Source organism: Chiloscyllium punctatum, chromosome 8 (assembly GCF_047496795.1).
Source record: "Chiloscyllium punctatum isolate Juve2018m chromosome 8, sChiPun1.3, whole genome shotgun sequence".
NCBI lineage: Eukaryota > Metazoa > Chordata > Chondrichthyes > Orectolobiformes > Hemiscylliidae > Chiloscyllium > Chiloscyllium punctatum.
Window position 1 is genome coordinate 123,840,961 of NC_092746.1, and position 20,352 is coordinate 123,861,312.

Genomic DNA, 20,352 nt, shown 5'->3' on the forward strand with positions numbered 1-20,352 from the left:
CTAACCTTTGCCCTGCAGTTATCAGCAGTCATTCATTTGGAGAGCTCACAGTGAGTGACCTCCGGCCTTCAGGTGGCGCTGTGACCGAGCCCACAATTCAGCGCCGGGCCGCTGGAGGGCGCACCCACGCCCTTGCGGCTGCGCGGGTGCTCTCACGCCATTCCCCAAACTAGGCTCCGCCCTTAGGTCACACCACGCCCCTTCCTCTAACCCCGCCCATTTACGGACAACGCCCTCCGCACTAGCCCCGCCCTCTCCAAATTCCCAGCCCTTGCACCAGATCGCGTCCCATACCTTACGCCCCGCCTCTTTACCCAGACCACGCCTCCTCCATGGAAGACGGTCATCTTTCACTCCGCCCCTTCCCCCGCTATAGGTCCCGCCCATTACCCAACGCTCGCAATTTCACATAGGCCCCGCCCCTTCCCGCTGTGACCCGCCCACTGCTCCTCACTTCCGACCCCGCCCCGTGATGACGTCATAATGTGGAGAGCAGGACGGGAAGGCGGTGCTAGTGCGCAGGCGCGGCCCGCCGGTCCCGGTAACGGCCCCGTCTCCATGGAGTGTCACCCCGCCGTCCCGCAGCGCACACTCCCGTCTCATCCGCGGCCGGACAACAGGCAAGGTGTGGGCCCGCCCCCGACCCCGACCCCGACCCCGACCCCGGGATCAACCTCCCGCCTCACCTCACTCTAATGGAGGGGGGGGGACTGCAGGCCTGACCTTCCCCTGGGGGTGGGGGGGACTGCAGGCCTGACCTTCCCCTGGGGGTGGGGATGGGGGACTGCAGGCCTGACCTTCCCCTGGGGGTGGGGGGGGGGCTGCAGGCCTGACCTTCCCCTGGGGGTGGGGGTGGGGGGGACTGGGGGTGGGGGTGGGGGACTGCAGGCCTGACCTTCCCCTGGGGGTGGGGATGGGGGACTGCAGGCCTGACCTTCCCCTGGGGGGGCTGCAGGCCTGACCTTCCCCTGGGGGGGCTGCAGGCCTGACCTTCCCGTGGGGGGGCTGCAGGCCTGACCTTCCCCTGGGGGTGGGGATGGGGGACTGCAGGCCTGACCTTCCCCTGGGGGTGGGGGGGACTGGGGGTGGGGGTGGGGGACTGCAGGCCTGACCTTCCCCTGGGGGTGGGGATGGGGGACTGCAGGCCTGACCTTCCCCTGGGGGGGCTGCAGGCCTGACCTTCCCCTGGGGGGGCTGCAGGCCTGACCTTCCCGTGGGGGGGCTGCAGGCCTGACCTTCCCCTGAGGGGGGGGGCTGCAGGCCTGGTCTTTCCCTGGGGGTGGGGGGGCTGCAGGCCTGACCTTCCCCTGGGGGGGTGGGGGGGGGGCTGCAGGCCTGACCTTCCCCTGGGGGTGGGGGGACTGCAGGCCTGACCTTCCCCTGGGGGTGGGGGGACTGCAGGCCTGACCTTCCCCTGGGGGTGGGGATGGGGGAGCTGCAGGCCTGACCTTCCCCTGGGGGTGGGGATGGGGGAGCTGCAGGCCTGACCTTCCCCTGGGGGTGGGGATGGGGGAGCTGCAGGCCTGACCTTCCCCTGGGGGGGTGGGGGGGCTGCAGGCCTGACCTTCCCCTGGGGGTGGGGATGGGGGAGCTGCAGGCCTGACCTTCCCCTGGGGGGGTGGGGGGGCTGCAGGCCTGACCTTCCCCTGGGGGGGTGGGGGAGAGGAGGGTGCTGTAGTCCCGGTCTCCTTTCCCCTAGGCGTTGAGAGGAGGGATGCATCAGCCTATAACTGTCCAATTACTCCTCAGTCTGAAGTAGATATAAAGTTAAATTGAATTTATTGTCCCGTGTACCGAGGCACAGTGAAAAACTTAGTCTTGTGAGCAATACAGGCAGATCAGAGTAAAGTAGCATAGATAAGTAAATAATAGGTAAACAACAGCAAAAATAAAAACACAGTTTGAGGTGAATGTTAAGAGTTTGAGAGTCCATTCAGGACCCTAACAGCAGTAGGGTAAAAACTGTGTTTCGAAACTGGCTGGTGTGTGTGTTCAGGCTTCTGTACCTTCTCCCTGATGGTAGAGGTTGTGGAAAAACATTGCCAGGGTGGGATGGATCTTTAAGAATGCTGGCGGCCTTTCCTTGACAGCGGGCCTGGTAGATGGATTCTCTCAACGGGAGGTTGGCCTTTGTGATTGTCCGGGCTGACTTTACCACTCTCTGTAGCCGTCTCCGATCTTGAATGGTACAGTTGCCACACCAGGTAGTGATACATCCAGACAGAATGCTCTCAATGGTGCTCCTTTAAAAGTTGGCAAGGGTATTCATGTGTGTAATTTGTTGGCGCAAGGTTGAGTCGGCCCCCACTTTTGCCAGGCACTGATCAAGCCTGTGCCAGACTCTTCACAACCTTGGCCCAAACATCGTTTGACCTCAATTCCCCCTCCCCTTGTATGCCATACAGGGCTTGACTGACAGATTTCTTTCCTTAAAGATCATTAGTGAATGAACGTGCAAAACAGCAAGGTCAGAGGACACCAGGTTATAGACCAATAGGTTTCCTATGAAATCTTTTGTAAGCCAAAATGGCGTCAAGTGAAGAAGCATTCATTTATATGGGAAAAATTTCACCTTTTCTTGTAAAACTGAAAATCCTCTTTAGATTTCTTTGGTTAGTGCAAACATGTACTAATGTCAGTCTTTTGTAAAATGAAGTGACGTAAAGCAAACTTTTGAAAAACGGGGATACCTGTATTTGAAATCACAAGCTTCTGGAACTCTGCTACTTTCTCAGGTGAAATGTTCTTTTAGCAGATTCAACTTGCCAAATAAGCATTTGTCGAGCTGGGATCAGGTACTGCTGGATGGTGACAGTCTGTCTGAGATATAGAGGTTCACTTGAGATAACAATACACTCTTCATTCCTGGAATATGTCTTTAATACTGCATGTGGTTGAAATATTGCCATTGAGAATGCTCTAGGTAGTGATTCTCCACACATACCCTGGTTTAAGCTTAAAGGCACAAAGTTTAGACAAGTTCTTCCTGTCTGCGGAGGACAGGCTCCAGTGCGTTAGTATAAGTGGCTTCTATTAAGTGTATGTTAGCCACACAAAAAAAGCAGATGTGTTCTTGACACTGAGTGTTGTCCTGTTTCCCTTATCCCCTTATCAGTCAAAGCAAAACACTCAGACACAGTATGGCTTTACCTCCTTCATCTTTATTCCAGGCCCTGGAGGGAGAGAGAACGATTGCCCATGTGTACAGAGACATGAGTTCTCGGTCTTCTCTCGAACTGCAGAATTCTGTTGATGAAGTATATAGTCACTTACAGGAAGGATCATCCAGATAAGGCAACATACATATTGATTGGGTGATCATTACAACCAGCGAGTGTCAATGGTAAAGATTAAGCCATCTGCTGTGACACAATGAACATTTTTAACTGACTTTACATAATGAACGGCTCTTCATCTTGTTAAATGGCTTTACATAATAAATGCTTTTTCACCTTTTTAACCCACTACCCTTGCCTCCAGCACCTCATTGTTTACTGCAAGTTCTGATCTGATCCAAGTCATGCTTAGCTGAGCCTTTTGTTTCTCACAAGCCAAAACTGAACTCTTTCCCTAACTGCTCCTATCTTATACACATTCTCATGACCACCATCTTTCTCTTATCCACCAGCCACCCACTGACTGCAACATCAACTTGATCCGCACTGTTTGTCAAGAAGGATGCATTCTCTGGTGTTCTTTTGCGCGCAGAAAGTGATCTCTGACTATGCCTCGACTCGTAAAGCCTTGGACTATATCCCCCGTGAAATCTACCCGGTGCTGTTTAAAGCTGCCTTTTTGGACATCCGGACGCTGGTGCTGCGTGATGTGGTGCAGAGGTGGCCCTTTGGTGTTCTCAACTTCTCCACCATCCTGAAGAAGTGCAAACACTGTGACCGGGACGTGATCCGAGAGAAGCCCAACAAGCAGTGCTTGCAGGCAGTGATAATGGGAGTGAAGGATTATCTACTGAATGAGTTACGCCAGAGCCGCTCTGCTTCCAACAGGTACAAAACTAAACTGGCTCTGCCTGAAGCAATATTTAATAATGATGGGGGGCCTGTCGATGATTTGTTAGCTCAGTGGTTAGCACTGCTGTCTAACAGCGCCAGGGATCTGGGTTTGATACCTGTCTTGGGTGACTGTCTGTGTGGAATTTGCGCATTCTCCCCGTGTCTGCGTGGGTTTCCTCAGGGTGCTCCGGCTTCCTCCCACAATCCAAAGATGTGCAGGTCAGGTGAATTGGCCATGCTAAATTGCCCATAATGTTAGGTGCATTAGTCAGTGGGAAATGGGTCTGGGTGGGTTACTCTTCGGAGGGTCGGAATGGACTTGTTAGGCCAAAGGGCCTGTTTCCACGCTGCAGGGAATCTAATCTTAAAAAAAAAACTGATTGTTCCACTGATGTTGTAACCAGCTGATTGACCCACACCAAGGGCTTGCTGACCCTGCTGTCAGCAGTGGGCACTGCTACAACTTACCCTGCGGAGTCTCCACAGGACCGGGAAGGAATATTTAAAACCCCACCCCATGCTGATATTCAATGACATGCCTCCCACATGATGAATGATCACTTGGCTGAGGGTGCCCTGGATGTTTACAGTTCTGTGACCCTGCACACAGCGGCTCTGTAGGGCCAGGAACAGAACAGTATCCACCCTGAACTGGATTTACATTTACTTTGTGGATTACACTGTGCGCAACTGATCTGGAGGGGGAAGGGTGTAGCTAATGTCCATTGAAATGATGATCAATTTCTGCAGCAAAATAGGGTCATCGTCGCTTGACCTCTTACTCAGCTGTAGTGCTCAGCTACAGCATAATTTCGGATGTGTCTGTCAGTCTCTGTAGGGGCCTAGCCTGTTGTGTTTGAGCATCAGGCTGCTGGGAAGTGTACCCAAGCCTTGTTTTTCTGTATCTCTACCTTGATGTTGTGGAGAGGACGGAAGAAATTTGTAAAGAGAGTAGCATTGAAACTGCTGGTGTTTGTTCCAGCTGTATCTCAGCAACCCTCAGTGCCTTGCCAAGTTGAAAAGAGGCAGAAAGTAAGCATTATGACACCTCTACAGGACAAAAAGGTTCAGTTTTACATTCATGCACACTGAGTTCATTAGAATGACTGAGCTCTCCTTCTCCAGGATATAGTGTGTGGATTATTATGTTGAGTGAGATTTGATCTTGAGAGGGAAATGCTTAAAACAGAAAGTATGGCAGAGAGCTTGGCAGGGTTTCGGAGGGCTGAGGAGAAGACTGTGTAAGTAGGTGATAGTAGAGATAAGGATTGATGTGTTGGAATTGTTAACTTCCTTTTTGTTATTTTTCAGAAAAACAAAAGCATCAACATCACAGGACAGTATCAAGCTTAGGTACAGCACATGTCATTAATCTGGATGAGTGACAGAACAGGAAGCGTGTACTTTTTCATGCAAAGGTTTTCTTTGTGTCTCACGGCAAAGGTTCAAAACAAAGCAACAGCTGCTAAGATGAATTTGTGACGGACCTCTGTACCTCTCCAGTGTTTGGCAGAGGTCTTTGGTTTTGTACCCCCCCCCCCCCCCCCCTAGTTAAACTGGAGGATGGTACAGGCCTTTATTGTATCATGTAGGAAAGTCATGGAGCCATCTGTGGGAGAGTCACAGACTGTTCCCTGTAAAACCTTGGGGAGGGAACCATTTGGCTGCTTTATGTTCAATCAGTACAAATGCTATACTGGAGTAGTTTCCTCTCCCTGTGGTTCTGATGAAAGTCTTGAGGGTTGAGTTTAAAACTGGAGACTGTTGCTCCTGTTTTCTGAACTCTGCATGAGCTGTCCCCTAGTTTATGCTTTCCATCAGTATTCCCATTCCGCGCCAAAGGCTAATTAGTGGTATTCATCTGCCCTCGTTAGTCCACGAGGGCTTTTAAAGGCTTGTGGTACAATAACATGGATGAAAAAGAACCTTACATTCGAGCTACTGTGTATCCCAAGCCCTGCTGTCACCTAAAGGTAAGCTTACTGGTAAAACCCCAGTATTGATGATCTTTACCTTGGAGGGATGTGATGTCCAACCCCTGGAAGTAGGACATAGCAACCAGTATTCTTCCTCGGTGTCACAAAGAAGATTGCTCTTAAAGCTGGCGTTGTGGGGAATTATGGGGCCATCACCCCTACATCTCTCTTGCAGAGTTGTAATGAGCATGGGGCAGGTTTTGATTTGGTGCCCTCAATAAAGGGGAGAACTTCAGGTGGCAAAAAGAAATATTTGTAGTTGTTAAAATTAACATATTGCTGTATTTAAAATCCATTGTGATAGCATCGTTTGACAGCAATTAACTATGCTCAATGACTGAAGTTTGGAAAGATCAAGGTTAGTCATAGAAAGGTTGAAGGGAGCAAAAGAGAAATAAGTTGGATCTAGATTTGATTATTGACTAATTGAGCTTTTGACAACATTCGCGTTGCAGAGAGACAATTCATTCACAAAATCTGTGTGTCATCGGCAAGGTCATTTATTGCTCATCCTTAATTAACTTTAAGAAAGTAACGGGCCACCATCTTCAATATAACTAAAGCTGGGTCACTGGAGAATGTAGGGTTGGGCGAGGTTGTGCTGTTACATTGCTGTCGGTCTGATGTCAGCTATCTTCCTCCTTATGATTTGGTGTCAGATTGGAAGCACAAGGGATTCATCTGGCTTTCAGTGACACTCAGCTTAATGTTACTGTGACAATCTTTCAGATTCTGGATTCTGTTAATCCAGAGATACGGCTAATGTTCCGGGAACGACACCAAAATTGGAGGTGTAGTAGACAGTGAAGAATTACAGCAGGATCTTGACCAGATGGGCCAATGGGCTGAGAAGTGGCAGATGGAGTTTAATTCAGATAAATGCGAGGTGCTGCATTTTGGGAAAGCAAATCTTAGCAGGACTTATACACTTAATGGTAAGGTCCTAGGGAGTGTTGCTGAATTAAGAGATCTTGGAGTGCAGGTTCATAACTCCTTGAAAATGGAGTCGCAGGTAGATAGGATAGTGAAGAAGGCGTTTGGTATGCTTTCCTTTATTGGTCAGAGTATTGAGTACAGGAGTTGGGAGGTCATGTTGCGGCTGTACAGGACATTGGTTAGGCCACTGTTGGAATATTGTGGTCAATTCTGGTCTCCTTCCTATCAGAAAGATGTTGTGAAACGTGAAAGGGTTCAGAAAAGATTTACAAGGATATTGCCAGGGTTGGAGGATTTGAGCTACAGGGAGAGGCTGAATAGGCTGGGGCTGTTTTCCCTGGAGCGTCAGAGGCTGAGGGGTGACCTTATAGAGGTTTACAAAATTATGAGGGGCATGGATAGGATAAATAGTCTTTTCCCTGGGGTGGGGGAGTCCAGAACTAGAGGGCATAGGTTTAGGGTGAGAGGGGAAAGATATAAAAGAGACCTAAGGGGCAACTTTTTCACGCAGAGGGTGGTACATGTATGGAATGAGCTGCCAGAGGATGTGGTGGAGGCTGGTACAATTGCAACATTTATGAGGCATTTGGATGGGTATATGAATAGGAAGGGTTTGGAGGGATATGGACCGGGTGCTGGCAAGTGGGACTAAATTGGGTTGGGATATCTGATCGGCATGGACGAGTTTCTGTGCTGTACATCTCTATGACCTGGGTTCGAAACTCGCTAGGGCAGATGGTAGAATTTGAATTTGATAACTATCTGGAATGAAGAGTCTAATGATGACCATGAGTCCGTTATCGATTATTGGAAAAACTGATCTGGTTCACTAATGTCCTTCAGGAAACTGCTATCCTTGCCCGGTAGATGTACATGTGACTCCAGACCCACAGCAATGTCGTTGACTCCTATTTGTACTTTGGGCAATTAGGGATGGGCAATAAATGGTGGTCTCGCCAGCAACATCCTCGTCTTGTGAATGAATAAAAAAAAATTGCCCAACAAATTGAATTCAAACTCTCCAGCTGACAAGGTGGCAATTGAAGTCATGTCTCTGGATCATTTGATCAATGTGTACTGGATTACGTGGCCAGGAACATTTTACCCTTTAAATAGGTCACAGAGTGATACATCTTGGTTTTAACACAGAAAGTGGGAAATAGTGTGGAGAATTGTGAATCTGGAGAATCTTGCATAGATTTAGAAACTTCTGTGACGCACAGATCACACAAATATTAAACTAGTAATGACGGTAGAATATGCAAAGGTTGTTTCCATACCTGTGGAGGATTTTTAATATTACCAAACGATGTCCCACGATAAGGGCAATGTCAGTTAACACTGCTTCGAGACAGGAACAGTGTTCTCTTATTGGCTGGACTTGCCTTAATGGAGTGGATTTGTTAAATGGAGGCTTTCTGGGGGCAAAAAAGATAAGAGATTCTTAATTAATGCTTTGCCAGGAGGGAATGATGCATGGCATTAGTCAGAGTGAAGCCCAGAGGTTCATAAATCAAGGCGTGATGCCACAACTATTAGAAGAGAGTTTCAGGGAGGAATAAAGGACATTGTAGCTGGGTTTAGCTCGGCCGATTGGGAAGTTGTGGTTGATTGACATTATAGACTAGTGAGGAGGGGGAGCTGCCTGGTTACACTGGTCCCAGAGGCTGACTGTTTCCCAACCGCATGACGACAAGATTGTCTCCAAATTCATTTGGAAGCTGTAGTTGAATCACTTCTCAAACCCTTTCAGGCGCTGGTTCCAGATGACACGTTAGTGCGTATTATAGTCTCTCCCCAACCTCCTCTGTTCCATTACTTTAAAGCTCTTCCCTTGGTTTATCCAACTCTTCAGACAGTGAGAATGGTTTGTCATTATTTGCTCTATCAAAGCCCTTAATGATTTTGGCTGCCTATTGAAATTTCTGCTCCAGGGTGGGCGGCACGGTGGCTCAGTGGTTAGCACTGCTGCCTCACAGCGCCAGGGTCCCAGGTTCGATTCCAGCCTCTGGCGACTGTCTGTGTGGAGTTTGCATGTTCTCCCTGTGTCTGCGTGGGTTTCCTCCGGGTGCTCCGGTTTCCTCCCACAGTCCAAAAAGATGTGCCGGTCAGGTGAATTGGCAGTGCTAAATTGCCCATAGTGTTAGGTGCATTAGTCAGAAGGGTGTGGGTCAGTGTGGACTGGTTGGGCAGAAGTGCCTGTTTCCACACTGTAGGGAATCGAATCTAATCTAATCTAAATGTTCGAAGCCATCCTTCTCCAGTGTCTCTGAATCGTTAAAGTCCCTCATGAGCGATCTAGCGAGAGCGAGCCATTTGGATTCAGAATTGGCTTGCCAATAGGAGACAGAGGGTGGTGGTAGAGGGTTGTTCAGATGGGAACCCTGTAACCAGTGGTGTGCTGCAAGGATTGATGCTGGGTCCACTGTTGTTTGTCATTTATACAAATAATTTGATGAGTATGTAGCAGGCACAGTCAGTAATATAGTGGACAGCGAAGAAAGTTACCTAAGATTACAACTAGGGCAGCAGGCTGAGGAATGGCAGATGGAGTCTAATTCAGATGAATGCGAGGTGTTGCATTTTGGTAAGACAAATCAGGGCAGGATTGACACAGTTAATGCTAGTTGTGAAGAATAATTGATGAACTCACAGAAACAAGCTTAGCAAGCTGGGTGAAGATATGAAGCAGGGAATGCTCGAATTAACATGACCTTGGGGTTACCATTGACCAGAAACTCAACTGGACTCATCACATAGACACAGTGGCTACAAGAGCTGGTCAGAGACTAGGGACACTGGTGAGTAACTCACCTCCTGACACCCAAAAGTCTATCCACCATCTGCAAGGCACAAGTCAGGAGTGTGATGGAATACTCCCCACGTGCCTGGATGGGGGCAGCTCCAACAGTACTCAAGAAGCTCGATGCCATCCAGGACAAAGCAGCCTGCATGATTGGCACCACATCTACAAACATTCAATCCTTCCACTGCCAGCCCTCAGTAGCAGCAGTGTGTACTATCTACAAGATGCACCGAAGAAATTCACCAAATATCCTTAGACAGCACCTTCTTAACCCCCGACCACTTCCATTTAGAAGGACAAGGGCAGCAGGTACTTGGGAACACCACCACCTGCAAATTCCCCTCCAAGCCACTTGCCATCTTGGCTTGGAAATATACTGCCGTTCCTTCACAGTTGTTGGGTTAAAATTCTGGAATTCCCTTCCTACTGGCATTGTGGGTCAAACCCACAGCAAGTGGACAGGAGCAATTCAAGAAGGCAGCTCACCACCACCTTCTCAAGGGCAAATAGGGATGGGCTATCAATGTTGGCCAGGCAGAGACGCCCAAGTCCCACAAATGAATTTTAAAAAACTCTCCGGATCTTAGAAGATTGGGGTCAGTGTAAGGGATTGCATATTTAAGAGAGACGAGGAACATTTTCTTGTTGGTGTTGCAAATCTGTAGGTTTTTTTTACTAAAGAGAAACGTAGAAGCAGAGACATTTTTAATCAGCAAAAGGGAACCGAGGGTTAACTAAACTCTGTGCTGGAGAGCTTCATCTGGTCTGAGCAGCATGTATGGAGTTCGAAACCGAGTTAATGTTTTGAGTCTGATATGACTTTTCTTCAGAATGAGTTCATGATTTCAGGGAGGGTATAGCCTACTGCTGTTCCTATTTTAAATGTTCTCTCTAATATTCCAGCATTTTACTTGTTCACAGTAATTACATCCAGTGCAGTGCTGACATTTAACAATTATTTCGTACTTTTGGTGATCCTGAAATCTGTCAAGGTTTAGACTGCAACACTTCCATTCTGGAAAATTATTTTGTTTAAACATCAGGGTTTATGTCGAGGTGTAATTTGTATTTTACTCCATTCTGACTTGGGGGGGAGTTTTGTGTCTGTTATGACCAGGGATATCAGTTGTTGGGTGTGACTAGCTTTCTAATTACTGTGCCAGGTCAATGACAGGGTGAAATGCCTAAAAATGTTGCTTAATAATTACGTTGAACTCTGTAATTCGGAGCAGTATCTGATCATTTGGATTGCAGTGTGACCATTGACTTTGCACTGAATGTGGCCTCTGCTTGATCCTCACCTCCACTCTTCACTGGCTGTCAAAATCCCCAGTGAAGTGTAGCACCTGTAAGCTGTTATCCAAACCACTGGCTTACCGCAGTGGAAGAGCTATCCTGTGGATTTGGTGTTATAATTTGAATATCTAGTTGGACCCGCTCTCATTAATAACAAACAAATCCTAAAAATCAATTCCATCTGATCGACCTAATACCTGCACCACCTGTCAAGAGGATTTGACAAGTTTATCGTTGAGGCTTTTAACGTTAACTCTTGAGGTTCACTTATCTGTCGCCCCTCTTTCTGGAGCAGTCTAACAGAGGCACCAATGGTCATGTTAATTCGAGCATTCCCTGCTTCATATCTTCACCCAGCTTGCTAAGCTTGTTTCTGTGAGTTCATCATTTATTGTTCACAACTGGAACGGCAACTTTTCAGGGACAATTTGAGGGGAAAAATAACTCTCTGCAGAGAAGGACTTATTGGGAAGGGGAGGGGCACAGAATTAGACAAAAAGTTTTAAGGAAGTGGTGTTTAGGATGGGAATTAATAAGAAATAGGGTGTGGATAGCTTCCACTGTTGGTTGTTTGGGTGGGGGGGGGGGGCTGCAAGATGCCGAAGGGACAGGAGCCTGGGTGAATATGTAGAAATTGTAGATGCAGAAATGGAGGGGAGAGAAAAACACCACCCACAGACCTCAATTTGGAGTTGGAAACTTATCGTTGTCAATCTTTGAGATTCAGAAACCCTTTTGCTAACGTGATCACCTAAGGACCGAGTTTGTCCAAGTTAGATCCACATTTGAAGAGAATACATGCAGTAGAGTTCTGAATGAGCTGAAACTACTTTAGTATATTAGTTATAGATCTGACTGACCTGTACTCTATACCACATCTTGTGTTTAAGGACAAAAGTCACACCACACTGACAGGTTTATTTGAAATCACAAGGTTTCAGCGCACTGCTGTTTCATCAGTTGAAGTCTGTCACCTGAGGAAGGAGGTGTGCTCTGAAAGCTTGTGATTTTAGATCATCCTGTTGGACTATAACCTGGTGTCATGTGACTTCTGACCTTGTCCACTTGAGTCCAACACTGGCACCTTCACATCATGTTTAAGGAGACTTGTCACTGGCAAAGTAACAGATTCTAGCTTAAAGTCACAAGTGGGGACAGTAATTTGTGAAAAACATTGCTTTGAATCTGCTGAACAGACTGTTCAGCACTTTTGGAGTGTCAATACTCTGTTGGAACTGCTTCTCATTATATTTCATCCCGCCCTCACAGAACAGGCTTCTGTTCCTTTGTCATGAATCACCTAGCTTCCCTTTAAATGTGTTCCAAGTTATTCATCCAATTTCTCCCTGAGATAGCACATCCCACGTTCTCTGCAGTTTTCTAGGTAAAATAGTTTCTCCTGAATTGGAGTGATTTAATAACGACCTGATTGTATATTTGACCTGATGTTGTGGTCGCCCCATAGATGGGAATATCTTGTTAAAGATTTGTATAATCCCATTCTCCAACCATCACCGCCCCCACTTCTCTTTGAGAGAAGAGCACCCCCGTCTGTGCAATGTGAAAAGCTGTAGAACACTGTAATAGGTATTTTTGTTCATCCTGGGTGATGCGTTTGCCTTATTGTATTGTTGAGTCATTGCATTGAGAGTGTGTTTGACACTCTAGTGATTCTGTTGTTCACAGGAAACACCGATTGCTCCGTGTTGTGGATCTCACAGGACTTCAAGATGATGGAGACAGGCAAGATGCAGATACCATTGGCCAGTGGTCCCGAACTGTGGCTTTGGCCAAGGCTTGCATTGATATATCCCGGACCAGCAGGAGGGATGAATACAGCTCATCTAAAAGGAGGAAGGGCAGAAGTGGTACTGCCTTGGATGCAAACTGTGAAAACCAGCTGTGCGTAGAATTACACGCCAATCTTTTCATCACCAGTAACTCTTACACTACGGTAAAAGATGCACTGCAAATCGGCAAGTCCTCTCCCTTGTGTTTGAAATGTCGGGACCTTCGAGCAGAGGAGTTATCTGCAAAGAAGACCGTCAGTATCCTGGAGCTCCTGGACCCAGTGGTTCTCCGGAAGATTGAGTTGCGTTACAATAACCTGGGCCTCGCTGGGCTCAACACGCTGTTCCCTTACTTCCCCTTGTTTGGCAATCTGAGCAGCCTGAGACTTCCCTACAGTAACATCGATGTGAGGCACATGACTCCTGAGATGGAAGAGTCCTTCCAGAGCATGGTTTCAATGTTAGGCCAGCTGCCTAATGTGAAGGAGTTGAACCTGGCGTCGTCCAGACTATCTGGACGCATCCGCGAGCTGCTGAAGTAAGTGGTCAGACCTGCGTCCTGCTCTAACTCAGTGCTTCAAATCCCAGCCACCTTTGGCATGATTGCAATGTCAAAGGTGAGTGATAGTTTGGAAGGAAAGGTTAGTCAGTGTCCAAATGAGTACCTCTGATCTTCTCAACTACACCTGGTGTATACCTTCCTAGTGAGCTATACCTTAGCAAGTGTCTTCCCATTGTTCTCATGCTTGCGCTAACACACTCACCATGGGGTCCACAAGAGTTGTGGGTTAGAGATCCTCCTTGCTAAAAGCCCTTCATGGTAACCTCAGCTGGTGCGGGAGATGAACCCACACTGTTTGACATCACTCTGCATCGCAAACCAACCATCCAACCTACTGAGCTAACCAGGCTGTGTAGGTGGCACTCAGCTCAGTCAGGAAGCTGTGGGTTCAAGTCCTCCTCCTTAAACCCAAGCACTGAATCCAGTTGGCACTGGCTCTGCTCTTTGAGGTGCCATCTTTTTGATGAGGGGTCTCAAGTGGACTCTGAGGGGTGCTATTTCAAACAGAGCAAGGCAGTTATTTCCAGCACAGTGGCAAATATATACTCCACAACTAAACATTACAAGTTGGGGCGGGGGGGGTGTGTGCAAATGGGTTGCTCTATTTTCCCACACTCAGTGACTAAATTTCACCATCAGCTGTAAAATGGAAGCCAAGAATGGTACTGTATGAGTGCAAGTCTTTTAACTGTATCTCGATATTTAAATGATCAGGAGACAACATAGTTTCACCAGTCATCTGACATGGTGAAACTTGAAAGGCTTCAGACAAGATTTACAAGGATGTTGCCAGGGTTGGAGGGTTTGAGCTACAGGGAGAGGCTGAACAGGCTGGGGCTGTTTTCCCTGGAGCGTCGGAGGCTGAGGGGTGACCTTAGAGAGGTTTATAAAATCGAGGGGCATGTACAGGGTGAATAGAAAAGGTCTTTTACCTGGGGGTGGGTGAGTCCACAACTAGGTTTAAGGTGAGGGGGGAAAATTTAAAGGAGACCTAAGGGGCAAGCTTTTCACACAGAGGGTGGTGCACGTATGGAATGAGCTGCCAGAGGAAGTGGTGGAGGCTGGTACAATTACAACAGTTAAATGACATCTGGATAGGTATATGAATAGGAAGGGTTTAGAGGGATTGTTGGCAAATGAGACTCGATTAATTTAGGATATTTGGTCAGCAGGGATGAATTGGACCAAAAGGGTCTGTTTCCATGCTGTGTATCTCTTATTATCTCTTGGTGGGAGCTTTGGTTGCTGCATTTCTGTTTGTAACAGCAGGGGGTCCACTTCAAAAGTTATGAGGGGGTCTCTCAGACAAAGGCGCTTCATGTATGCTTGTTGCTTCTTGCAAAGAGACAGTATTCGAGAATCTCTGTGTAATGCTCCGTTGGTATTTGGAAATCCCTGTTGACATACTGTTAGTTGTTTGGGCTGTTTTCTGTTGGATATAGTGAGAACCAGATGAGTATTTACATCTGCAGGTACCAGTGACCTGCTGTGAACTTCCTTTTAATGCCCTATTAACCTTCACTGGAACACTGATTTAATGTCAAGGAGCTGTTTCTTGATCAGTTCTAGTGCAAAATCTGTCCATTTAAACGTTGAGATACAGTTAAAAGACTGCAAGATTTTGACTCTTTCAAATATGGTGTCAGTCCCTTATTAAAAAATCCTTTGCCCCAAGATGACCTCTAACTAGTTAACTACAGTAACTGGTTTGATTCTAGTGGGTTTGCTGTATGACTGTCACTGCTTGTGTGGTGTCTAATGGATTTGTTTTAAACAGTGTTTTGCAGAAATCCTTGGAAAGCCTGGAACTCGCTTACTGTTACCTTCTCCCAGCGGATGCTACCTACCTGGCTAACAGCCATCACGCCCCTTACCTGAAGAAGCTGGATCTGAGCGGCAACAACCTCTCCGACGTCCTGCTGGGCCCTTTCTGCCAGATCCTGCAGCACTCCTCGACCTCGCTGGTCTACCTGGACATCATGGAGTGCAGGGTGATGGACAGGCAGCTAACCACCTTCCTGCCTGCCCTCGGCCTGTGTTCTCAGCTGCAGTATTTCAGCTGCTTCTGTAACCCGATTTCCAGCCAGGGCCTCAAGGCCTTGCTTCACACTGCAGTGCAGCTTCCGGTCCTGAAAGTCGTCGTGCACCCTATCCCAGTCGACTGCTATGAAGAAGGGCTCCCCTGGCCCCCATCTACATATGACCTTATTGACTATAGTATCGATCAGGAGAAGCTCAGTCGGGTTGATGCAGAACTGAACGAGATACGGTTGAAGGCAGTGAGAACAGATATTCTTACAACAGTTGAATTATACAACGACTTCTCACTCGACATATTGCAGTTGTACTGAAGCAAACACCCGTCATTTCTTTTACAAAACAACAGGAACAGCTTGTATTAAATGCGTTTGAGACAGATACAATTTATATGAATTGGTTTTATATATTCAGTTACCTGAGATTTTTTTATATACATACCTAAATCTTATATATAGTTTAAAACCTCAGTACAGATGTAATAAATTTCATTTCATTAACTTGTCTTTCCAAGGAAGGAATGAGATGAACCATTTTCTTTGTCTTCTGTCTAGGGATTACACACAGGTTGCGCAATGCAACCATTGGGTTTCTCTCTCCCCTCCTCCCCTCGGAGTCAACCCTGTTTGAATTAGAAGGTGCTTGTCAAGTAGGTGTGTTGAGGCCTGCGAGGAAGACTTGAGAGGCTGGTTTGTGGATGGGGGAAGGGAAGGGCCATACTGAATGAAACATCTGTGGCATGAATTGATCAAATACTCACCAAAAGGTTGATTTGACTGACAGTGCATGCTGTTATAAAGAGCACGCCTGACCCTGGGTCATGTCCAACTTATGAGTGGATGTGGCAGTGAGAAAGACAGGATCTTTGGAATTCTGATGCCCTCATCCTGCTGCTTAGAAATCAATTTGAGCATTGTAAGGCTGTAAATATAGAAAGAAGTTATACCCAGGGTGGATGTTTTCTTTTTTAAATGTTCAAAGAATAAGCTTATTGTGCTCCCAGATCAGTTCACCATGCTGTTTAGTTACAGCAGCTGTTGAACCAATAACACTTCTGCAGACTCAGCCATGTCTGGCCTTTAGAAGATTGATGTTGCTCGAATCCTCGGATTGTGCGCCCTAGCTTTGGGTGCAGGCATTTAATACAACACAGTGACTGACTCGGTGCAAACTCCGATTTCCATGGACGGAGGTGCTGCAGTGCTTGGGGACACCACACAAGGTGTGTAGATCGCCCAGGAACTCTGGGGCTTCCACCCAGCTGTACTGAATTCAGACCCAGGTGCTCTTTCCCTGAAGAGGTCGTCTTGCACATTAGTAATGTCCCTCCCTGGCTCTGGAAGCTGGGGTTCAAGTCTCACCTGTTCCAGAGGTTGGCTGCAACATGTCTGAGCAGGTTGATAAGAGAGCTTTTCCAGTGTTCCACACATGCTGGAATTTACAAAAGCCAGGAGCCAGTTGCTCACCAGGGACTGAAACCCCTCCCTGGTAAAGTGCGGCATGATTCCGTTATATACAGTGGGCGGCACGGTGGCACAGTGGTTAGCACTGCTGCCTCACAGCACCAGAGACCCGGGTTCAATTCCCGGGCGACTCTGTGTGGAGTTTGCACATTCTCCCCGTGTCTGCGTGGGTTTCCTCCCACAGTCCAAAGATGTGCAGGTCAGGTGAATTGGCCATGCTAAATTGCCCGTAGTGTTAGGTAAGGGGTAGATGTAGGGGTATGGGTGGGTTGCGCTTCGGCGGGGCGGTGTGGACTTGTTGGGCCGAAGGGCCTGTTTCCACACTGTAAGTAATCTAATCTAATCTAATCATACAGTGTTTTCAGTAAGTTCTGTGTGAGGGTGGGTTGCTGTGTTGCAATGACCTATTTAGTTGGATTACCAGCTGTACGTTAGAGGGTGTGAGAGTGAGGCCGGGCTGTTACGTGTGCAGCACATGCCTAATTATTGCACGTCCTTGCTCCCTTGTAGATCCCAGGGACCACTGATCACCAGTGAGTAGTGGAGTTTGGGGTCTCTCTGTTCCGTGATTGGTCAGTAAACGCTAGCAATTCAGTCCTTTCTGTAAGATTTCACACTTAGTCTCCTGAGGAGAAACTGCGCGCATGGCTTAAAACAAAGATTTTTTAACATCTATTTTGCAAAAGACGTGCAGCCGTCATTGCAGAGCAAATTCAAACAATTACCAATCAAGTTTAATAAAATGTCTTTACTGACATCAATTTAGCCCAATAATATTTTCTGGGAACAAACCTTACTTTCCACATCCAAGCATGCCTATCTTGCACCTGCACTTGCCAGGTCAGTTAGGATGGCTAGTAATGTCTTGTCTGGTTATTTATATGCTGTAAAGAAAGTATTGTAGTTCAGGACTGCAGCTCTTAGCAGGGTTAAAAGCCATTTTATGCAGCTTTAAGCAGAATTGTCAATTTGTAGCCTAGAAGCCATTTTGTCATGTTATTTGCAATAAGCCATTTTATTGCTGCCTTTGTTAGTAAGAGCAGGTATTAAATGGTTCCTGACTTCAACCAGTTACTTCAGCCTGTATTCCGATTTCTGATCCTTAAGATCAACATGCAAGCCAGGGAGAACCGGCCAATTGGATACAAAATTGGCTTGACAGTGGTGGTAGAGGGTTGGTGTTTGGGACTGCAGGCCTGTGGTCAGCGGTGTTCCACAGATCATTTTTGCAAACGATTTAGGTGGGAATTTAGGAGCACGGTCAGTAAGTTTGTAAAATAGGTAGAAGTTTCCAAAGGGATCTTGATCAACTGGGCCAACAGACGAAGGAGTGGCAGGTGGAGTTTAATTCCGATCAATGTGAGGTATTGCATTTTACTAAGTCACATATGTGCAGGGCTTACACTTGTTAATTGTTGGGCCTTGGTGAGTGTTGTCGGACAGAGACCTAGGGGTGCAGGTACGTAGATCCTTGAAAGTGGCATCACAGTGAGAGAGGGTGGTGAAGATGGCATTTGGCACACTTGCCTTCCTCACAGCATTGGGATGTCATATTGAGGTTGTACAGGATATTGGTACGGCCACTTTGGAGTACTGTGTACAGTTCTGGTTACCCTATTATAAGAAGGATATTATTAAATTGGTGAGGGTGCAAATAAGATTTACAAGTATGTTGCTAGTAATGTTGGGTTTGAGTTATAAGGAGAGGCTAGGACTTTTTTCACTGGAGCGTAGGAGGATGAAGGGTGACCTTGTATAAGTTTACAAAATCGTGAAGGGGTATAGATAAGGAGTAGTAGAGGTCTTTTCCACAGGGCGGATGACTTAAAAACGAGGGGCATAATTTTAATATGAATTTGAATTAAAATAAAAATCTGGAATTAAAAGTCAAATAATTGTCAATTGTAATAAAAATCTGTTTGGTTTGCCTTTACTGAAGGAAATCTGGTGTCCTCACCTGTTCTGGCCTACGTGTGACTCCAGACCCACAACAATTGCCCTCTGAATTGGCTGAATAAGCCAGTCCATTGTATTCAAGAATTCATACATCTCACAAAAGGAATAAAACTGAAGGACCAATTGGCATTGAACGAGACATTGCAACTACAACAGCAACAACCGGCCCTATTGACCCCTGCCAAATCGGTATTGAGGGTCAGAGCCAAACCTGGGAGAATTGTCTTACAGACAAGTCAAGCACCTAACTGAGTCTGATACCTTATAGATAATGTCCCAGACACCACCATCACTGTCCCTGGATATATCCTAAATCACTAGCAGAGGTGGTAACACAGTGGTATATTATCAGGAGGGAAGAGTGTAAACTGCAGCCAAGGCTTGAGGCCTACGCTTACCTGGGGCTCTGAAGCAGCGCCTCTGAGCTTGGGACTGTAAGAGCACTGCCTTAACCTGTGAGAGCGAGCACAAACCTTGGGATGGATAGCAGATTCATTAGTTGGGGGTACAGCTGAATTTCTGTTGCTTCTCTGGCACCAGGGTCACTGGTGTTATAGAGTGACTACAAGGCATTCCACTGAGGAGAGGAGCCAGAGGTTGTGGTCTGTATTGGCACCAATGACTTTGATAAGAAGGAGGATGTTGTGGTCAGAATTTAGGGACCTAGTTAGCAAACGGCTGCAAACGTTGTGATCTCCAACTTGCAGCTTATGCCACAAGCTCTGGAGCAACAAGCTGCATTTTCTAACTCTGCTGCAGCCATCGAGATGAGACTCGCTGGGCAGTGATGAGTGGCCGATTCACTTGGATTCTTGCCTGTTGGCAGCATCACAGAAACACAATCTCCTCTTGTTAACCTGCAAGCAGTGCAGAGGTAACAGGATAAGGCAAATGAATGTGTATCAACAGATGAGTACAGGAGGAAGGGCTTTGGAGCCCTGGGACCAGCTCTGGGAAAGATGGCACTTGTCCAAGTCAGGTACGTTGCACCTGAACAGAGTTTGGAGTGAGATCCTTACAGAGCATTCTGTTAGTGCTGTTGGGAGGGCTTTAGCTTAACTTGGTAGAGGTGTGGGAACTGACAAGGAACAGTAGAGGAGAATACAACGGCTTGGAATACACAAGCTACTGCAGAGAACAGCAATGGCATGAGTAACTGACTCTTATGGATGGGGTTTCCATCAGAGCCTTCCCTAGCTGGTTACTGCCTTTGTGGTAGCTTGTACGTTTTCTTGCCTACCACATTGCCTTGTTGGTAACAGCAGTATCTTTTGATTCTGACCAGCTAAACAAGCTGGAGATAGACCTTGCGAGATGGCCACGTGATCCACACAGATGGGGATACCTTGCAGTGCTGGATGCTGGTTTAGGAAGAGTTGCTCATGGAGGGTTTGAATTTCCCATCTGGGCTGTGGTAGATTGTGGCCCGGAGGGAGGAGATCTCCCCACAGGTACGCACGTGGCTGCAATCTGCAGGAAATGCCAATGTTACATAGGGTCCAGTGGAGGTAACAAATCCA

At 47.2% G+C, this 20,352-nt stretch overlaps 1 protein-coding gene across 3 annotated transcripts; it reads left to right on the top strand.

The window, feature by feature from the left end:
- Positions 1-496: 496 nt before the first annotated feature.
- Positions 497-18,771, top strand: LOC140480874 (leucine-rich repeat-containing protein 14-like). Of its 3 annotated transcripts, none has more exons than XM_072576412.1 (5): positions 497-625; positions 3,629-4,004; positions 5,322-5,363; positions 12,711-13,352; positions 15,154-18,771. In XM_072576412.1, exons 2-5 carry the CDS (start codon positions 3,679-3,681, stop codon positions 15,725-15,727), a joined length of 1,584 nt encoding a protein of 527 aa, XP_072432513.1. In that variant the 5' UTR covers positions 497-625; positions 3,629-3,678; the 3' UTR covers positions 15,728-18,771. The 3 variants fall into 3 exon arrangements, with proteins under 3 accessions (XP_072432513.1, XP_072432514.1, XP_072432515.1); XM_072576413.1 differs by having other exon boundaries at positions 497-620; XM_072576414.1 differs by lacking the exon at positions 5,322-5,363 and having other exon boundaries at positions 15,154-18,769.
- The last annotated feature ends 1,581 nt before the right edge of the window (positions 18,772-20,352 follow it).